Here is a 19,906-nt window from a genome sequence, read left to right on the forward strand (position 1 = left end):
TAATTGGGAAAAGTATGCCATGCTTTGGTTGAAATGACTGCAATTGCTCTTGTGAAAAATAATGTGAATAATATGTTGTATACATCAACGTATTGGATGACAAAACCTCTTAACGGGATGTACATTCACAGTACTAACCAGAAAACTGTACTGTTATAATGTGTTGTTAACCTGTTGATCTTCACTCATCTTTATAACTCTTGCCTCTATAATTGGTAAGACTAAAAAGAAAGCGTCTCTAAAATTATATACATGTATTGATATTCACAAAACAAAATCAAAAGCATTTATTTTCATATTACGCTGACAAATCAAAATTAATGTGATAGACAAATTGATTTGGACACTGTTGAAAAACATTGAAATTGAGAACAAAAGCAACGATGCAAGTTATTATAAAAATTGAAGAGGCAGTACAAAAAAATACACAATTCGCTAGTTAAATTAATAAAGTAAATTGTTTGTTAAATGATGAGCACTCTATTAATATATATTAAACAAGTCTGAATTACTCATGCTGTAGTAGTACAAAGATGTCTTAATGTTTTAACAACATACAGTTTTCAGAGAATACCTCGGAAATTCTACAATGTTATTCTAAAATGTCCTGTGTTCCAAATCACTTCTAACCAATTTAACAGGTTTTACCACACTGGATTTACTCCTTCACCCCGGAAATTGGACATCTATTTTGTTAGCTCACATACAGAAAAACAAGAATTTGTGACATTCAAACTACTGTTATACTACAGCGTGATTACATTATGATGCTAAGATTCGGAAAATTGCAGCAGTGGTCTTTTCCCAGAATCACTTGCAGCAGGTTCCAGACTGCGTACTGCAGCATCCCCCTGTGGCTGAGCCTGCACTCTGTTTCTGCAGCTGCACAGCAAGCTCAAAAGGATCCCCAGAGCCTGCCTGAATGACAAGTTCAACAAGGAACAGGACATCACACTTTTGGATTATATCAAGTGTCACCCAAGGCAATTCTAGGATGTGCAAAAATACATATTAAAAAAAATAATAATGTTCCTATTTCTGTTACTTTCTAGATTCAACATGAAAAATGTGTCCCATATCAATTAAGCCTCTGCGTCGGTTTACAAGTGGTGTATTGATTTCATTTCTTTGTTTTTAACTCCATCTGATATTGTTTGTTCATGAAATAAGCATATGACAGAAGTGGAGCTAATCAACAGTATATGTCTTCATAACAAACAAACATGGTCGAGTACAGTAAAGTATGTAACGTCATCTCACATTAGCGGACCAGTCCAAAGGTTCAACCATGAACTCTGATCTTTGAAGTACTATCTATGAATTCAAAATGCCAAATATGTAATACATAACTGAAAAGTGTTCTTTTTATGTGGTCTGAGCAGAGGACTGTTGTTGAAACATCTAGTGTTGTTCATGCAATGTATGCATTCAAAGAATAACCATTACAGCTGATAAGATGGCATTCCATGAACTGGAGAAGAGAGCATTCCTTCCTGTTCAAGGTTCCCAGCATGACTCCACAGTCTGGTTATGACTCTGAGACAGCTGCTTGACCTTGTGCTTGTTCATGAGTGCGTACTTTATGTGTGCTTTGATAGAGAGAGAGAGAGAGAGAGAGAGAGAGAGAGAGAGAGAGAGAGAGAGAGAGAGAGAGAGAGAGAGAGAGAGAGAGAGAGAAGGAGAGTGTTTGTGTGCGTGTGTGTGTGTGTGTGCGTGCACACGTGAGACTGTGCAGCATGTTTCCTCGACTGTGAGCACAGTTAGACAGTGGGCCTCTTTGGGCATGTCCACAATTTTAAATTGATACTACAAACATACTGACCTCTGGTGTTCAAAGTTATGACACATATTTTTACAGTATCACTGACCTTAGGTTTGACTTCACAAGGTTCACAAGACTTTCTTAGTGGCTGGAAAGTGAAGGCCTGCGCATATCTGGATTGGGTTAGGATGGAGGCTAATTCGCCATCAACCTCTGTCACTTGATTAGCCTGTGAGATGCAAACATTTGTGAACATTCAGTTCCAAATCCACTGGAACTGATCTGATGCTGCAGGAGCTACATATACAGACCTTGAAGGTATACTGACAGTCAAAGTGGAGGGAGTCCTCTGCCCCTGTAATGTTTCCATTATAAATTGCTTTACATGGCTTTCCGCTGCCCTTTGGTAACTTAAACAGACGGTATGTGGCAGAGACAAACTTGAAGTCACCTGTAATGCAGAACAGGTGAAAAGAAATTCACAGTATATTCAACAATATTGTGTTTTCCTGGTTGAAAATGAAGTTCTTAGTGTAATCTCCTTTGACAGGTTACAATGACAAAACAACACCGCAAATTCACTGTGAAGACAGAAACAAGCATCACACCCAGAATGGCTTGCATTTCTTTGTTGTCAACAGCAATAACATTGGCTTTGACAAGCCTCGGGGGTCTGAATCCTACTTCCTCAGCCAACTGTAGCAGATCTTTGTACCATAGCGCACCACCAAAACCCTCACCTGCATTGGAAAAATTGCATTATACTAAGCCATGTGTCTGCAACAAACATATGGCAGAAGAGTAATAATACACACCCCAAAGAACTTTGTTGTTTTTAATTTCCTCAGTTTGTCTTCCATTGCTGTACATGTCACTGAAAAATAACTCACCACCCTCCTAACCATCAGTAGAGCATGTACATTAAGTTGATCATTGGTTAAGACATTCTTGTCAAATCTCATGAAATTTGTTCGGACAATGAGACCAAAAGTGAGTTAAAGAGAAGTGTACCTTGAGCACGCTGAAAGCTTCAGCAAGGACTTGCTTCTTGTCTGGAGAAAGATTCACCACACAGTTGGAGCTAAGCAATGAAAAATGATTTCAAAACATTTCTACAAATACAGAACAGTGGTTTAAAATGTGAAACTAACTGAAAGAGAGCAGCAGGCAAGAGGTACAGCTTACATGATGATATCAAAAGAGTTCTTTTCCAGAGCCGCCTCCGTTAAGGCCTCGATGTAGCCCTGGACAAAAGTCACATTGGGCTTCCTGTAGCCAAACTCCTTCATGTGAAAGTCCACATGTTTCCTGGCCACTTCAAGCTAGATAACAAAAGAGATTTCAATTAAGTTTGAGATCCACATATATGATAACCCAGATGCTTTACTTGACGCACAGGCTGCTGTATATTGAATTCAAAACCAAAATATAAAGCTTATGGATGCTTCATCGTGGGCATTGGGTTGTTCTGCTGATATGCAGTGCTGTCTTTGTGCCAGCCTTATCAATCAATAAATCAAATTTATTTAGAAAGCACTTTCCATACAATGACATGCAATGCAACGTGCTGTACATAGTTCAAATCAATCTCCTCCCGCCACTTATCCCAACAGATACACAAGGGCGCACACACAGGTAAAATTTTTAATAATAATAATAATAATAATAATTCGGCACGGTTGGCGACTGGTTAGCACATCTGCCTCACAGTTCTGGAGGCCGGGGTTCAAATCCCGGCCCCGCCTGTGTGGAGTTTGCATGTTCTCCCTGTGCCTGCGTGGGTTTTCTCCGGGCACTCCGGTTTCCTCCCACATCCCTAAAACATCTGTGGTAGGCTGATTGAAGACTCTAAATTGCCCATAAGTGTTAATGTGAGTGCCAACGGTTGTTTGTTTCAATGTGCCCTGCGATTGGCTGGCGACCGGTTCAGGGTGTACCCCCGCCTCCTGCCCGAAGATAGCTGGGATAGATGCTCCGGCAGGCTGTTCCACAGACAGGGGCCATGAAACAAGAACTAAAAGGCCAGAGGCAGAAGACCTCAGGGCACGCGAGGGTTTATAGGTAAAAAGCAACTCCGAGAGGTAAGAATGGCCAAGACCATTAAGACGTTTAAAAACCAGCAAAAGAACCTTAAAACCAATCCTGAAACACACGGGGAGCAAATGCGGTCAGTGATTTTAACACTGGATATAATGTGCTTGCGCCTTCTGGTCTTTGTCAGAACACGTGCTGGAGAATACTGTAGTAATTTGTATTTGTAAGGCTGAAATTGTCTTTTTGGGAAGACCAGAAAGCAGGGTATTACAATCCAACTGGAGATAAAAGCATGCATTAACTGGCTATATTCTTCAAATGATAAAAATCTATATTTTAATGTGTGCAATCAAAGGGAGCTCGGAGTCTAAAATAATGCCCAGGGTTTTCACCAGTGAGGAAGGTTTTTGGGACAATGCTTGTAGTTTAGTCAGAAGTTTGTCTCTTAAGGCCTCAGGGCCGATGACTAAAACTTCAGTTTTGTCCTGTTGAAGCTGGAGAAAGTTCTATGCCATCCAGGATTTAATGTCTAAATTACATTTAAGAAGAGTATCCATTGGAATGGTGTCATCAGGTGAGAAGGCAATGTACAGCTGCGCATCATCAGTGTAGCTGTGGAAGTTCACTCCATGCCTCCTAATGACACCGCGGAGAGGGAGCATACAAATAGTGAATAGGACCCGGGTTAAAATTGAACGCTGCGGCACACCGGATGTTAGTTTATGGATTTCTGAAGACCATGTATCTTGACCTACTATAAAAGTTCTGTCAATGAAGTAAGATAAGAACCATTTGTGTACAGTACCAGAAAGGCCAACTAGGTATTCAAGTCTGTTTAAAAGGATGGTGTGGTCTACCGTATTGAAGGCAGTGATAAGATTCAGGAGAACCAACACTATTAATTTACGGTTATCAAGACTGACTCTAAAATCATTTTAAAAATTTTGAGGAGAGCAGTGCAGTGGTTTATCCTAAAACCAGACTGATACCTACCCTAAAATGTAAAAATGTTTTTTTAAAAAAAAAAAAAAAAAAGCTAAGCAACAGCCGTGCTAGCCCTGTAGACTGCTAAGCAGTCGAGACAGTACCCAGACTCTTGCTCAAAGTCACCATTTACAATTGAGCATAAAAGCCTCCCTCCTCCTAACCTAAAAACGATCAGACACCTAAAAACACTCAAAAGAGCTTCGGGTGCCCTTTGAACCTATTAGAATAATGTGCTCCTTGTGTTTTTTTCTACTTGTAGTTCTCATAATTTCTCGACGTAGAAGAGGTAGAACCACTGTTTGTGCTATTGATACATCTTTGTGTGCATTGATCTATCTCATCCCCATCAAAGAATTATCTCATGAAGCAGTTTCTCTTGTTACACTGAATAAGGCACTCCTGCTTCCATAAATGATGCAATTACATCTGCTCTTATTATTAATTATTGCAATGCCATACATTGGCATTTTAAGAAAGACTTCTAATGTTATTGCTCATCACCATAGCATTTCTACTGTTACTGATACAATAACTTTTGTACACATGGTTTTCCCATGACTCTGCCAAAGTACTGAAACATAAAACAGTTGCACATGTGCATGCCGAGGTTTAGAGAAGGCCACATTAAGTCCACCTGTAAAAGTTACAGGGCATTTTAGGTTAATCCTGACATTTCAGCCAAAAGCCGGATATTCTCAACTTTTTGTGAGTAATTCAATTTAATAATAATAATAATAATGGTTTTAATTTAAATTGACCAAAATAGTTTACCTGATCCTCAGTCATGTCGATGCCAGTGACATGGCCAGCCTCTCCCACTAGTTGACTGAGCATGTAGCAGTCTCTGCCACTCCCGCAGCCCAAGTCCAGAATCCTGCAGCCCTCCAAACACTCTGGCACAGCCAGACCACAACCATAGTATCTGATGGGGAGGAGGAACCCCATTCTGGAATATTACCAAATGTGCTTTGCCAATAAAGTGTGTGAACATATTCAGCAACAACCTGTCAGTCACATCAGGATGGACTTTCTTCAGAGCCTGGAGGATGAATTTTGGGAGGGGCTCCGTTGGAGCCACACAGACATTACTCTTTATATCTGACGTTTTCTGCAATGTCTTTCCATAATAATCCTACATGAGAGGGTGTAGATGTTAATGTCACAAGAGCGGATGTTGGGTCAGTCACATCTGTGAGAACAAGAACTATAAAATACAGCACCGCCTTCCAAAATCACATGTGAATCAGCTTTACCAGCCAGGTACTGTATATTAATCATATCAGGTTATTTGCTTTAGGCTAGTGGTGTCACTTTGGTACTATACATGCATATGGAATCTAAATATGTAAAGACGGCGTGCACACATTTATGGACTCAAACCACAAACACACAAATTATTTCGATTGTAAAAAGACTAATGCAGAGTTAGAATGAGTCAGATTAAGTCATGCAGTGAAACATTCAAATTGAAAACTGTGATCATGATCATGAGGAAGATGACTCATTTGAAACAATTATGATAGGCGAAAGCGTTCAAGACGATGTAAGGCTTTATCCTACCTTAACATCCAGGTGAACGGTGGTATCAACAAAGCTTCAAAAGATTATTGAATCAATTATAAAATGAATATTAAATATGAAGTTCATATAAGGACGAAACCAGAAGCTAGGTCAGAATGTGCGAGTTAATTACATTAGTAAAAATCCCATGTTTAATATACGTTTGCTGTGTAATACTTCTGTACTTTGTCACGATACATATAAATGTGTCGCATCAATAAAATAAAAAAAATGTAGACAGTAACAAATGCAACAGACTCGACATTCTAAAAGTTGACTAAAAGAAATAGAGACAAGTTTGCTATGTTTGTAGCTTGTTGTTACCTTGCTTGTTCAGCCATTATCGATGGTACAAGTCAAGTACACGATCCGGTGGCGAATGTTGTGTCGACTCGAAAAAGAATTCTGGGCACCGTGCTCAAAGTTCCGCGGTCAAGCCAGCCTCCACCCGTAAAGAAGTCCAGCGCGACACCCTTAATTTTCTTCAGACTTGGCATTACGGTAATAAGCGGCCACCGAGCAGCGAAAGCCACCTTCAAAATAAAGGCTACCCAATAATAGGCCTACAGGGACGTCAACGCTTCGGATTTAAAGTAATTATATTCAATAAACTCTCGGTTATAACGCAACCAGTCCACTTCTGGGAGGAAGTAGACTATCCCAGGATTGCAACCAGCAATGTTCATTTCATTCAATCTTGAGATGCATTTAAAATCAAGCTAATTTGAAATCTGCATACATGACTGCAAGTATATCTTATTTATAGGGGGAAAAAAAAAAAATCCCATTGATATCGCAAGACCAGTACAGATCTGTGGGACATTAGACTAACCAAGGGCTCCACTAAAAGCGGTTTGATAATGATCTGATATTGTATTTCAAAATAAAAGCCCTCTGAAATCTGCAAATTTCACTGTCATTACCCCTGATTTTAAAAAAGGGATTAAAAATAATCCTTTCAGTATCCCGACACCAGTCCAGTCCTGGAGGACACCAGACCTCCCCAGGTCTCCACCAAAAGAGGTCCCGTCCAAATCTGATGTCGCATTTCAAAATAAAAGTCCCCTGAAATCGGCATATTTTACTGTCATAACCCTCATTTTAAAAAAAATCTTTAAAATAATTAAAGTTAAAAATTACAAATTTTAAGTTAATGCGTTATCTTGGGAGATAAACTTACATTATTCAAAGCATTAAAAATTAACTCAGTTAACGCAGTTGAATTTACTTCCTGTGGCGGCCTATAACTTCTGCTCACCTGTGCAGCAAAACTTAAGAGGTGTCACTGGTGCAAAGATGGACAAACACAGACTATAGGTAGTTTTATTTTTAGTTTAACTTGCTTGACACTTGTTGAAGTACGTAATTTGCGCACTTTTCAAAGCCAAATTCAAATACCATACTAGTTGTAAGTTTTTGGCGTATCATCTTAGAGTAAAATACCCTGATCAAGCTACCTCCACGGGGCCTCGCAAATCAACGCTGCTGGACTGTGATGCTTACGGGCAGAACTAAACCTGTAAGCGAGAGGTTTTGGAGACCTGGGGTGGTCTAGTGTCCTCCAGAACTGGACTGGTGTTGGGATACTGAAGACATTTTTTTTACAGATTTTTATTGTTTCTTTTTAATCAGTGCTAATGACAACGAAAATATGCAGATTTCATGGGATTTTTATTTTGAAATGCAAGATCAGATTTGGATGGGACCTCTTTCGATGGAGACATGGGGTGGTCTCGTGTCCTCCAGGACTGGACAGGTGAGATAGGCGCAAGTACACCCACGACTCTACTCAGGAAAAGCGGTTCAGAAAATGGATGGATGGATTTTTGGAGACTGGTTAGCCCATCTGCCTCACAGGTCTGAGGACCGGGGTTCAAATCCCGACCCCGCCTGTGTGGAGTTTGCATGTTCTCTCCGTGCCTGGGTGGGTTTTCTCCGGATACACCGGTTTCCTCCCACATCCCAAAAACATGCACGGTAGGTTAATTGAAGACTCTAAATTGCCCGTAGGTGTGAAGGTGAGCGCGACTGGTTGTTTGTTTATATGTGCCCTGCGATTGGCTGGCGACCAGTTCATGGTGCACCCTGCCTCTCGCCCACAGATAGCATCCCCGCGACCCTAGTGAGGAGAAGATGGATGGATGGATTTTTTTTAATCAGTGGTAATGACAGCGGAATATGCAGATTTCAGGGGACTTTTATTTTGAAATTCAACACCAGATTTGGATGGGGCCTCTTTTGCTGGAGTGTTCTAGTGTCCCCCAGAACTGGACTGGTGTTGCAACACCGGAAGGATTGTTTTTAATATATTTTTTAAATCATGGGGTAATGACTGTGAAATATGCAGAGTTGAGGTTATGTTTTATTTGTAAATACACCAGATTTGAATGGGAGCTCTAATGGGGGAGACCTCGGGTATTCTTGTGTCCCTTAGAAGTGGACTGGTCTTGCGATACCGCAATGATTATTTTTTTATCTTTTTTTTTTTTTTTTTAATCAGTGTGTTGACATCCATGTAATATTTGTAGGGTGTTATTTCGAAGGTGGCTTTTCGCCGCTCGTTTTTGGTTTATTACCGTAATGACTAGTATAAACAAAATTAGGGGCGGCTGGCTGAACTTCTTTTCGAGTGGAGGCTGGCCTGACCGCAGTCTCAAATTTAAGATGTCCGTTTGAGGGAGGGTTCAAAATGTACTTTCTGCACAAGAGCACACCCTGTGCTTCACTACACGAAACAGCATGAACCCAAATAGGGATCGATTAGGAAACCAGTCATAGGTACATTATATTTAATAAAAAAAATGTAAAGGGGGAAAAAAAAAATTTTTCAGCTACTGTATATTAAAACAAATCAATAAAACCCAAATATTGTTTGTCAGTTGACAAACCAATGTATTGACTAGTATGTCATTGTTAATTATATCAAAAGTTTTTAATGGTCAATGAATACAATCGCATGTTGTTTATTATTAGGTTGATCTGTTGAAACAGATCGGTGAAATCACTCAACACAATAGCGCACCCATCTCAGCCCTACGTATAATTGTGTTTTAACTACAAAACTTCCTCGAAATACTTTGTCCTGAAGTATATACTGTGTACTGACTCGTGATTTGTTTTTTCTCAGAATGCATCAATTTCCTTATTGACATGTTTCTTTAGTTTTGAGCATCGTGGCAGATACGAAGCAGGTCTGAAGTCTATGTAAGTTGCAGATTTGTGTATAAGTGGCCTCTAGAGATCGTCTCAATGATCTGGTGAATTAGTGACATATCAATGCCATTTCAGTAGATTTTTTTTCTCTGAGATTTGTGATGACTTTACAATTAACGGCACTTCAAGCCTAACTTCCAAACATATAATGTTGATACTGTAAATCACTGCATTGATATGTGAGTAAGTATTCATTTTTAATGCAAGGTCATTCCACTCACATTTCCTAATCTAAATGATACAAAATGACAGATGAAAGAACTGTGAGGATTATTTTAAAGTAAAGGAATACAATTTCCAAACGAATCACCTCTCTAAATGGAAATACCTACAGCAGTGATTCTCAACTGGTAGGTCGGGACCCTGAAGTGGGTCCCGGACCCACAATCGGTGATCACGGAGAGGTAAGAAAAAAAGTACAAGGGGTCCATGGCTTACAACGGTATCGACATACGATGTTTTAAAGTCAGGAATGGCCTGCAACGAAACAGTTTGGACGATGGTCTAAGAATCCGTGGTCACAGCCAATTCTGACTGTTGTACAAATTTGGGTTATGACGTTGCCGTAGGAGCGGAACTCTGTCGTAAACAGAGGACCCCCTGTCCAGTGAAATGATTAAAGTGTATCCCAAGTTGGACTTGCCTTTAATTTGGAAAATCACATTATTTTGACAGGTATGCGTGGAAAAACTCTATTACTAGTAAGGGACTTTCCTAAAAAAAAGAAATCAGTGCCAAGATTTAAGTGAAATTCTTTGTTTTATTCATTGTACATTTAGTTGTCATGTTCATCCAGTTTCTTTTCAAGGGTCTCTGTATGGTACTTTTGAACATGTAGTTATGTTTTTAAAGTATGACATTTTCTTTACATAGGCATTTTTTTTTTCAACAGTTTTTAAGAAAATGCGGGTCCCAGGGTGACAACAGTTGAGAAACACTGATGTCCAGTCTACCAAGTGCTGACATTATGATGCTGGGTTGCTGAACTCATCCAACAATTACTTGCAGCAGGTTGCAGACTTTGTATTGCAGCACCCCCCTGTGGTTGAACCTGGACCCTGTTTTGGCAACTGCACAGCAAGCTGGAAAGGATCCTCACAACGTGCCTGGGAGAAAAAAAATAAAAAATAAAAGTCACTTTTGTATTTATATGATTCCAAAGTTTCAGTCAAGATAAAGTGAGGGTTTTGGAAAAATATAATTCATATTTTTGAATCTGTTACATTATATTCCTTAACAGGGGCCACTTCGTCACAGATTTTTTTTTCTCCCAAAAATATTTTTTTCATTTTTTGGGGGGCGGGGAAGAACCAACCCCAAAACCAGTTACTGGCGGTATATCCCCATTAATAAAAAAAAAAAAAACAATTTATTTGAATTACCCCCTCCCCAATGCAATTATAATGAGTGTCCATTATCTGCAGATTTTCACTATTAGCGGTCTCGCCAGTTCCCAATACCCCATGAATAGTGGGGGTCCACTGTATTACAAACATGTTTACTAATGAACCAAGTCCCTTAGTGTCAATTTGATGACGTTCTTCATCTCTTATCAGACATTGGTTATTGAATAACACTAAAGTATTTCTATTACTATCCTGCAAATAATAAACATGTTTGATTATAGTAAATTATGTAAATCTGATTGCACAGCAAAGGGGCAGTCCAAAGGTATAGTTCAAAAAGTCCTTATCTTGGAAGTACTATCATTGAAATTAAAACTCATGTTGTAAACAAGGAAATGGGGGAGGGCTGCATCTATCATGTTGTTTATGGATGTATGCACTCACAAAATAACCATGAGAGCTGATAAGAAGGCATTCCATGAGTCAGAGATGAGAACATTCCTTCCTGTTCAAGGTTGCCAGCATGAATCCACAGTTTGTTCATGACTCTGAGACAGTTGCTTGACCTTGTGCTTGTGTATGAGTGCATATGTGAGCGTGCGTGTGACAATGTTTTATCGCATATGACTGTTCGCAGTAAGACTGTGGGCCTCTCAGGGGATGCCCACAATTTCAAACTGATGCCACAGACATACTGACCTCTGGTGCTCAATGTCATTTAATATGTTTTCACGTATGCAGGGGTGTTAAAATTACTTTGGTTGCGGCCCTCTTTGTAGTTATGGTTTCCCCCAGAGGGCCATCATGACTGTGAAACCATATAAACATAGAATTGCCTCTGGAGTATTAAATATACACAACAACAAAAAATCCAAACATGGATTTTTTTTCTCCCTTAATAATAAAAACCTTCATTTAAAAACTGCATTTTGTGTTTACTTGTGTTGTCTTTAACTTTTTTTGATGATGGGAAACATTTAAGTGTGACAAACATGCAAAACATAAGAAATCAGGAAGGGAGCAAACACCCAACCCTCACTACTTGTGAGAGCACGTGTCTGTTATCTTGACAACGCTGGTTCGGGAGCAGAGAGGTGGAGGCGGAGACATTCGCTTGCGACGTAGATAAGCTCGAGAAATACAAATGACCTGATTTTAGGCCTCTCGGCAGAAAAACATCTGTAACTCAGGAATGTGTGGATGATTTTAATTTGTTTACTGAGGCATCATAAAGCCAATATAACATCCCAAATACTAGAAAAAGTTGGTTTGGTAAAATATGGGACCTTTAAAGTATCACTGACCTCTGGTTTGACTCCACAAGGTTCACAGGAGCCTCCTGGTGGCTGGAAAGTGAAGTCCTGTGCAAATCTGGAATGGGTCAGGATGGCAGCTAATTCACCATCTACATCCACCACTTGATCTGCCTGTCAGAAGCAAACATTTGTGAACATTCAGTTCAAAGTCAACTGGAGCAGATCTGTGCTGAAGGAGATGTACAAACCTTGAAGGTGTACTGACAGTCAAAGTGGAGGGAGCCCTCTGCCCCTGTAATGTTTCCATTATAAATTACTTTACAGGGCTTTGGGCTGCCTTTTGGGACCTTAAACAGACGGTATGTGGCAGAGACAAACTTGAAGTTGCCTGTAATGCAGAACAGGTGAAAATTAATTTGTTAGTGTGTGTTTATTCAACAGTGTTATCTTGGTGGAAAAAATATTGTATTGCATTGTGCCTTGACAGGATAAAATGACAAGAAACAAGTATCAAACCCAGAATGGCTTGCAGTTCTTTGTTATCAACAGTGACAATGCTGGCAGTAACAAGCCTTGGTGGACTGAATCCTACTTCCTCGGCTAGTTGCAGCAGATCTTTGTACCACAGTGCGCCACCTAAACACTCCCCTATCGTGAGATTGTATAGTGAGATATTCAGGTGTGTGTCTGCAGCTTATGTACAGTATATAAGCAGAACATAAAAAATACTCACCCCACAGGATTTTGTGGTTTTTAATTTCCCCAGTTAGTCTTCCATTGCTGTAGATATCACTGAAGTAAAATTCACCACCATCCTAACCAACCGTAGAGCAAGTACAGTACGTAGTTAACATGAATATTGTTTAGAGATTTAGACAAGGATGGTAAAAACCTGGGAATTTACACTGGAAATTTGCAGAATTGATTAACTTAACTACTTTTGAAAAGAAGTTCACAACATACTGTAATCATGGTTGAACATCAGATTTTATGCAAACCTGCACTGTGCATCCATCGTAAGTCTGAACAGTATAAATATCAATCCATTTTCTGAGCCGCTTATTGGTAAATCCTTGGATGGCGGTGGCTCAGATGGTAGAGCAGGCTGTCCAGTGACCGAAGGGTCACTGGTTCAAATCCCGGTTATGACTGTCCGCATTTCAAAGTGTCCTTGGGCAAGACACTGAACCCTAATTTCCACCCAGTGGGCCTGGCAGCGCCTTGTATGGCAGCAGTTGCCCATTGGTGCATGAATGTGTGTGTGTGTGTGAGTGGGTGACTGTGAGGCTTTGTAAAGCGCTTTGACACTGTGATGGTGTGGAGGCGCTATATAAGTGCAGTGCAGTCCATTTACCATTTTCAAGAGTATGATGAATCAGATTTTGAGGGAATGCTGTCAAATAGTATTCTGGAGTAATCCATTCAGAACACAGAGGGTTGACAGAGTGTGCTTGAATGTTATTTGCTAGGGTGGGGTTGGATTATAAATAATGTACAAGTACGTGGGCCAGTTAGAATATAAAATAATTTTTGTGTCCATCTTCTTGCTCTCTCCCTCCAAAGTTGGCCATCTAACCATCCCATGGAAAGTTCGGGAAAAGTAATTCTCAAAATATATTGTTATCCCATTTCAGAGAGTTAAAAAGTACCTTGAGCACACTGTAGGCTTCAGACAGGACTCGCTTCTTGTCTGGAGAAAGATTCACCACACAGTTGGAGCTAAGTGATGAAAGATTGACCATTACAAATTTTCCATAACTACACAGCTTTAAAATGTGAGAGTGGGAGGCAAGAGGTACAGCTTACATGATGACATCAAAAGAGTTCTTTTCCAGACCCGCCTCCGTTAAGGCCTCGATGTAGCCCTGGACAAAAGTCACATTGGGCTTCTTGTAGCCAAACTCCTTCATGTGAAAGTCCACATGTTTCCTGGCCACTTCAAGCTAGATAACAAAAGATATTTCAATTATGTTTTATTGGTCCTAATATGTGAGAAATAAACAAAGAACCACTTCTGGATCGTGATAGGCTTACTTTGAAAAAAGCTGTTATAGCACACTGGCATATCTAGTCTTGATATCTATCGGGAGGAGTGTAGTTTATGAATTAAGTAGGCGCAATGTTGGCGAACGAAATTTTTGCTAAACAGTCAAGAATGGCTTCTCGTAAAAGCGAAAGATAGTGTTAGGTAGCACTTGTCATGGATGAGCAGGAACATCTGTGCTGTGCTTCTTCTCGAGTTGTGTAACCACTAACCACGATGGCTCAGTACGTCATACAATGCAAGTAAGGTTGTTGTTGTTTTTTTTTTCTCTCTTGCTGATGATAGCGTGAGCGAGGCAATCAAAAAATGAATAAAAATTACCAATAGAAATGCAGAAGTAAATTGGCGAACAGAGCAATTAATCTTTTAGACGACGTGATTTTTTTTCTGAACAGAAAAAGACAAGTTTCCCTGGATCAGTTTTTTTTGCCAAAATCAACCAATGAATTAGAAACGAAAATAATTTCCGTTATAATCGAAGAAGACTCTTCTTCAATGAGGAGCTGTAGTCCACCTCTCCTTACTCCTTCTTAGTTAAAGATAATGAGCAATAAACCGTTACGTTTATTTAATATGTTACTACTTTATAAGAGTGTGTTTTCTCTTATTTCTAGATTGTACTCTATTTATTTTTAACCACACACTGTTAAAAAAAAGGATTGATTGCATTTCCATTCATTTTAATGGGAAACATTTCCTCGGTTTACGAACATTTTGGATTACAAATGGGGTCACGCAACAAATTAAATTCGTAAAAGAGGTTCAATTGTATATACAGTAAATAAGTTGTTTAAATAGATATATTGCTCCAGCTTGTGATCTGATCTGTGATTGGTTTATTTAAACTCGCTGATCTTGCAATAATTCAACATTGCGTTTCAGTCTGGGAACCAAGTGGCTTGACGTCACGTATGCTTCCTAAGCAGGAGGGGACCCCCCCTCCCACATTTTTCATAGAATAACTGAAACGTTCTATATCATGATATATCGTTGACGTGACATAAAACAGCCCATATCGTGATAGATTTTTTTCCCCCATATCGCCCAGCACCAACCCAAACATTTCAAGTTAATATATTTTACGCAGAAAGGTGACCATTAGCCTAGCCCCAAGTGCTGCACAGATATTTATGGCAGTGCCACAACCGAAGCCAAAAAAAAAGCCATCGCCAAGGTGGACGACGACCGCAGCAGAAGAAATGGTCGCGATAGTGTTGGTATTAAGAGGTGGATTAAATCAGATATATCCCTACAAAAGCCCCAGGTGCCAAATGCACAAAACATCACATGACTGAGGAACATACCTGATCCTCAGTCATGTCGATGCCAGTAACATTGCCAGCCTTTCCCACCAACTGACTCAGCATGTAGCAGTCTCTGCCACTCCCGCAGCCCAAGTCCAGAATCCTGCAGTCCTCCAAACATTCTGGCACCACCAGACCACAGCCATAGTATCTGAGGGAGCAGGAAACCAATTGAAGAATACTACCGACTGTTATTTGCAAAGAGGATTAAAAAAAGAACTCAGCGACAACCTGTCAGTCACATCAGGATGAACTTTCCTCAGAGCATGGAGGATGAATTTTGGGTAGGGCTGGGCTGGAGCAACACAGGCATTACTCTTCAGATCTGAGGTCTTCTGCAACTTTTTTCCATAATAATCCTGCATGACATTACATCGATGTTGATGTCACACGAAGGGAGAGAAATGTTGGGTCAGGATACGTCTGTGAGGACGAGAACTGTAACAAAGAGCACGACCTGGCAAAATAACATTTACCATTGAGCACCAGCCAATATAAATAAATACATTTTAAAAAACGAATACGCTTTTTGGGTCATATTGGATCTTTATCACACTAAGTGGTTTTCGGTTGTTAAAGTTATTGTAATATATACATCTAGGTTAAAGTAATGAAGAAAATGTATGTTTTATCCTACCTTAACAATCAGGTGAACGGTGTTATAGTAATCAAGAAAATGTTTGTTTTATCCTACCTTAACATCCAGATGAACGATGGTATCCACAAAGCTTGAAAAACAGTATTAAATGCATTACGTACCATACTTCATATCACACGTTATAAAATACAGCATTACTCATATGCTAAGGCTGACAGAAGTTAGCTCAATATATACAATTTTTAAGAAAATTCGTACAACTCCAAGGTAAATTATATGTTTGCTGTAGAATACTGCAGTATTTTGCAGTGGTGGGTAAACTAGCCAAATATTGTACTCAAGTGAGAGTACTGTTACTTTAGAATAATATGACTCAAGTAAAAGTAAAAAGAAGTCCGCCAAATAATTACTTGAGTAAGAAAGTACTCAGTGCAAAAGCTACTCAAGTACTGAGTAACTTCTGATTTTTTTTGTTTTTGTTTTGTTTTTAAATCAAAGCATGAATATTAAATGAAATAAAAATAACTAAATTAAATATCCATCCATCCATCCATCCATTCATTTTCTGTACCGCTTTATCCTCACTAGGATCGCGGACGTGCTGGAACCTATCCCAGCTATCTTCGGGCGAGAGGCAGGGTACACCCTGAACTGGTCGCCAGCCAATCGCAGGGCACAAACAAACAACCATTTTCACTCATATTCACACCTACGGGCAATTTAGAGTTTTCAATAAACCTACCCTGCATGTTTTTGGGATGTGGGAGGAAACCGGAGTGCTCAGAGAAAACCCATGCAGGCACGGGGAGAACATGCAAACTCCATACAGGCGGGGCCAGGATTTAAACCACAGTCCTCAGAGCTGTGAGGCACCAGTCTTCCTCTGTGCCGCAATATCAGTTCATATAAAACATAAATAAACTCTGCATAAAATAAAATCTTTGTAAAATAACAAATTAAGGCAAATACGGCTCCAAGAAATTGTCTCATACTGCAACCCCAATTCCAATGAAGTTGGAACGTTGTGTTAAACATAAATAAAAACAGAATGCAATGATTTGCAAATCATGTTCAACCTATATTTAATTGAATAAACTGCAAAGACAATATATTTAATGTTCAAACTGATAAACTTTGTTGTTTTAAGCAAATAAAAACAAAAACTTTTTAACTTTGCGTCCATAACAGTCCGGATGGTTCTTTTCCTCTTCGGCCCGCAGGACACGACGTCCACAATTTCCCAAAACAATTTGAAATGTGGACTCGTCGGACCACAGAACACTTTTCATCAGTCCATCTTAGATGAGCTCGGGCCCAGAGAAGCCGGCAGCGTTTCTGGGTGTTGTTGAAAAAATGGCTTTTGCTTTGCATAGTAGAGTTTCAAGTTGCACTTACGAATGTATCGCCAAACTGCATTTACTGACATTGGTTTTCTGAAGTGTTCCTGAGCCCATGCGGTGATGTCCTTTGCACATTGATGTCGGTTTTTGATGCAGTGCCGCCTGAGGTATCGAAGGGCACGGGCATTCAATGTTGGTTTTCGGCCTTGCCGCTTACATGCAGTGATTTCTACAGATTCTTTGAACCTTTTGATGATATTATGGACCGTAGATTATGAAATCCCTAAATTCCTTGCAATTGTACGTTGAGGAACATTGTCCTTAAACTGTTCGACTATTTTCTCACGCACTTGTTCACAAAGAGGTGAACCTTGCCCCATCTTTGCTTGTGAATGACTGAACAATTCAGGGAAGCTCCTCTAATATACAATCATGGCAGTTAATTGATTATTTGCTAAAAACAATAATCAGTTTGAACATTAAATATCTTCTCTTTGTAGTGTATTCAATTAAATATAGGGTGAACATGATTTGCAAATCATTGTATTCGGTTTTTATTTATGTTTAACACGTCCCAACTTCATTGGAATTGGGGTTGTATATTGTTTCTTGTTAAACAGCACAATATTGTAGGCTCACCAGGCAGATTACAACAACACGAACAAGGATGCAGTGGATAGTATACACACCCCTGTTCCAATGCCAGGTATTTGTGTTGTTGTAAACCAATTTTGACCAAGATAAATCATTTTAAACCATTTTCCACAATTAACATGACCTACAATTTGTATAAGTCAACTGACCTTTTTGAGAGGTGAGGTGAAAATAAACAACTGAAATAAACTTGAATGTGAGTGACTTGGACTTGACTTGTTGCCTTCTTGACCAGGTCACAATTGAAAAAGATGTTCTGTTTTAACTGGTCTTTAAAGTTTAAATAAAATAAAATAAAATTAAAGTTTAAATAAAATAAAAAAAAATCTGGTTGCACAAGGATGCACTCCCCCTTATAACTAGCACGTGGCTGTGTTCAGAAGTAACAGATCACATTCAAACTCATGTTCAATGAGAGTACACACACACACACCTCCCACCATTTCGATTTTGAAGTGGGGAAAAAAAAAAAAAAAAAAAAATACATGCATATGGCCTTACAGAAACATTTGCTTTTTTTTTTTCTCAAGTTAGAAGTGGGCTGGAATATCCACGTTTGGGCAGTGAAAAAACTACGCTGCACGTTAGAGCTGTTGTTTTCTTAGTCTGTAATGTAAACACGACTCGCTTTGATTGGCCCGCAAAATCTAACAGAAGACTTTGTGTGAGGACATGTAACTTTCTTGTGTCGTTTGATTGGTGAACTTGAATCGAATAAAGTAAAACGTATGCTTCATTAAAACTACTCTGACAAGTACAATTTGTCCAAAATGTTAATTGAGTAAACTGTAACGGAATAAATGTACCGCGCTTATACCCACCTGTGGTATTGGGTCACTAATACACATGTCGTATAAATCAAGATTGTGGATAGGTAAACAAAAAACAACAAGCTAACACTAAAGACTCTCAATGCTTAAAGCTAGACTAAAGGAAATGGAAACGAGATGTTTGACGCTTCTTCTTACCTTGTTTTATCAGCCATTGTCGGTGGTAAGTGAGATTTGTGTGGAAAACTGGTGGACAAAATGACTGATACGGGTAAGGAGTAGTCTCGGACTGACACGAAGTCCGTTGAAATGAAGGTTCAGAGTTCACTTCCTGCACACCGTGTGCACTACACTGTACCAGAAGAAGCACCGAACATGATGAGCCTCTTGCTTGGGAACTTTCTTTTTCTATAGTATCCTAGCCGAGCTAGATGACCCGGAAGTATTTGGAGGATGGGTCGTTCAAAAAAAATCTAAGAACGCTTAGAAAATGAGGAAAGGCGCCTCGGTACAAACTTGAAGCCACCTTCAGCAATAGCGTAGGTTATTCCTGAGCAATCTTTACGGCAGCAATATTTAAAGCAACAGACCACCGACGAAGTTTACAGACAACACGAAGACTTTAAAAATAATGAAATCTTTTGAAAAAAAAAAAAAAAAAAAGTATATGTACACAAACATGCATCAAGAATACAGTCATAGTGAACAAAAGCAACTTGAACATAAAAAATTGCCTCAATAACTGTAAAACTAACATAACTAGCCATACAAAAAAACAAAACAAAAAAAGAATAGGGTTTCTTTGCAACCCAATGAAGATTTGTTGGCATAAACTTCTCATTTTGGTCATCTATTTTTTGCCAGAGCTTTAAATGCATGTACATAATCTTGCTTTGGGCGAAATACCCAAACATGCTTTTCCACAATGAACTGCTGAGCAATAATCACATTAAAAAAAAAAAAAAAGTACAACCCCAATTCCAATGAAGTTTGGACGTTGTGTTAAATAAATAAATAATAGAATGCAATGATTTGCAA

The 19,906-nt window shown here is 39.3% G+C and overlaps 2 protein-coding genes across 2 annotated transcripts; both read right to left on the reverse strand.

Moving 5' to 3' along the window:
- Window positions 1–272: 272 nt before the first annotated feature.
- Window positions 273–6,821, reverse strand: LOC133403941 (arsenite methyltransferase-like). Its single transcript, XM_061679396.1, has 11 exons — window positions 6,668–6,821; window positions 6,344–6,377; window positions 5,788–5,915; window positions 5,555–5,705; window positions 2,948–3,084; window positions 2,774–2,843; window positions 2,578–2,659; window positions 2,371–2,502; window positions 2,074–2,213; window positions 1,869–1,991; window positions 273–918 (listed from the first exon to the last, which is right to left on the reverse strand). The coding sequence occupies exons 1-11, from the start codon at window positions 6,682–6,684 to the stop codon at window positions 811–813; spliced, it is 1,122 nt and encodes a 373-aa protein (XP_061535380.1). The 5' UTR covers window positions 6,685–6,821; the 3' UTR covers window positions 273–810.
- Window positions 6,822–10,296: 3,475 nt separating this feature from the next.
- On the reverse strand, window positions 10,297–19,398 carry LOC133404532 (arsenite methyltransferase-like). Its single transcript, XM_061680506.1, has 11 exons — window positions 19,067–19,398; window positions 16,201–16,234; window positions 15,738–15,865; window positions 15,507–15,657; window positions 13,965–14,101; window positions 13,808–13,877; window positions 12,892–12,973; window positions 12,675–12,806; window positions 12,407–12,546; window positions 12,207–12,329; window positions 10,297–10,662 (listed from the first exon to the last, which is right to left on the reverse strand). Exons 1-11 carry the CDS (start codon window positions 19,081–19,083, stop codon window positions 10,555–10,557), a joined length of 1,122 nt encoding a protein of 373 aa, XP_061536490.1. The 5' UTR covers window positions 19,084–19,398; the 3' UTR covers window positions 10,297–10,554.
- Between the last annotated feature and the right edge of the window lie 508 nt (window positions 19,399–19,906).

Source organism: Phycodurus eques, chromosome 6 (assembly GCF_024500275.1).
Source record: "Phycodurus eques isolate BA_2022a chromosome 6, UOR_Pequ_1.1, whole genome shotgun sequence".
Taxonomy (NCBI): domain Eukaryota; kingdom Metazoa; phylum Chordata; class Actinopteri; order Syngnathiformes; family Syngnathidae; genus Phycodurus; species Phycodurus eques.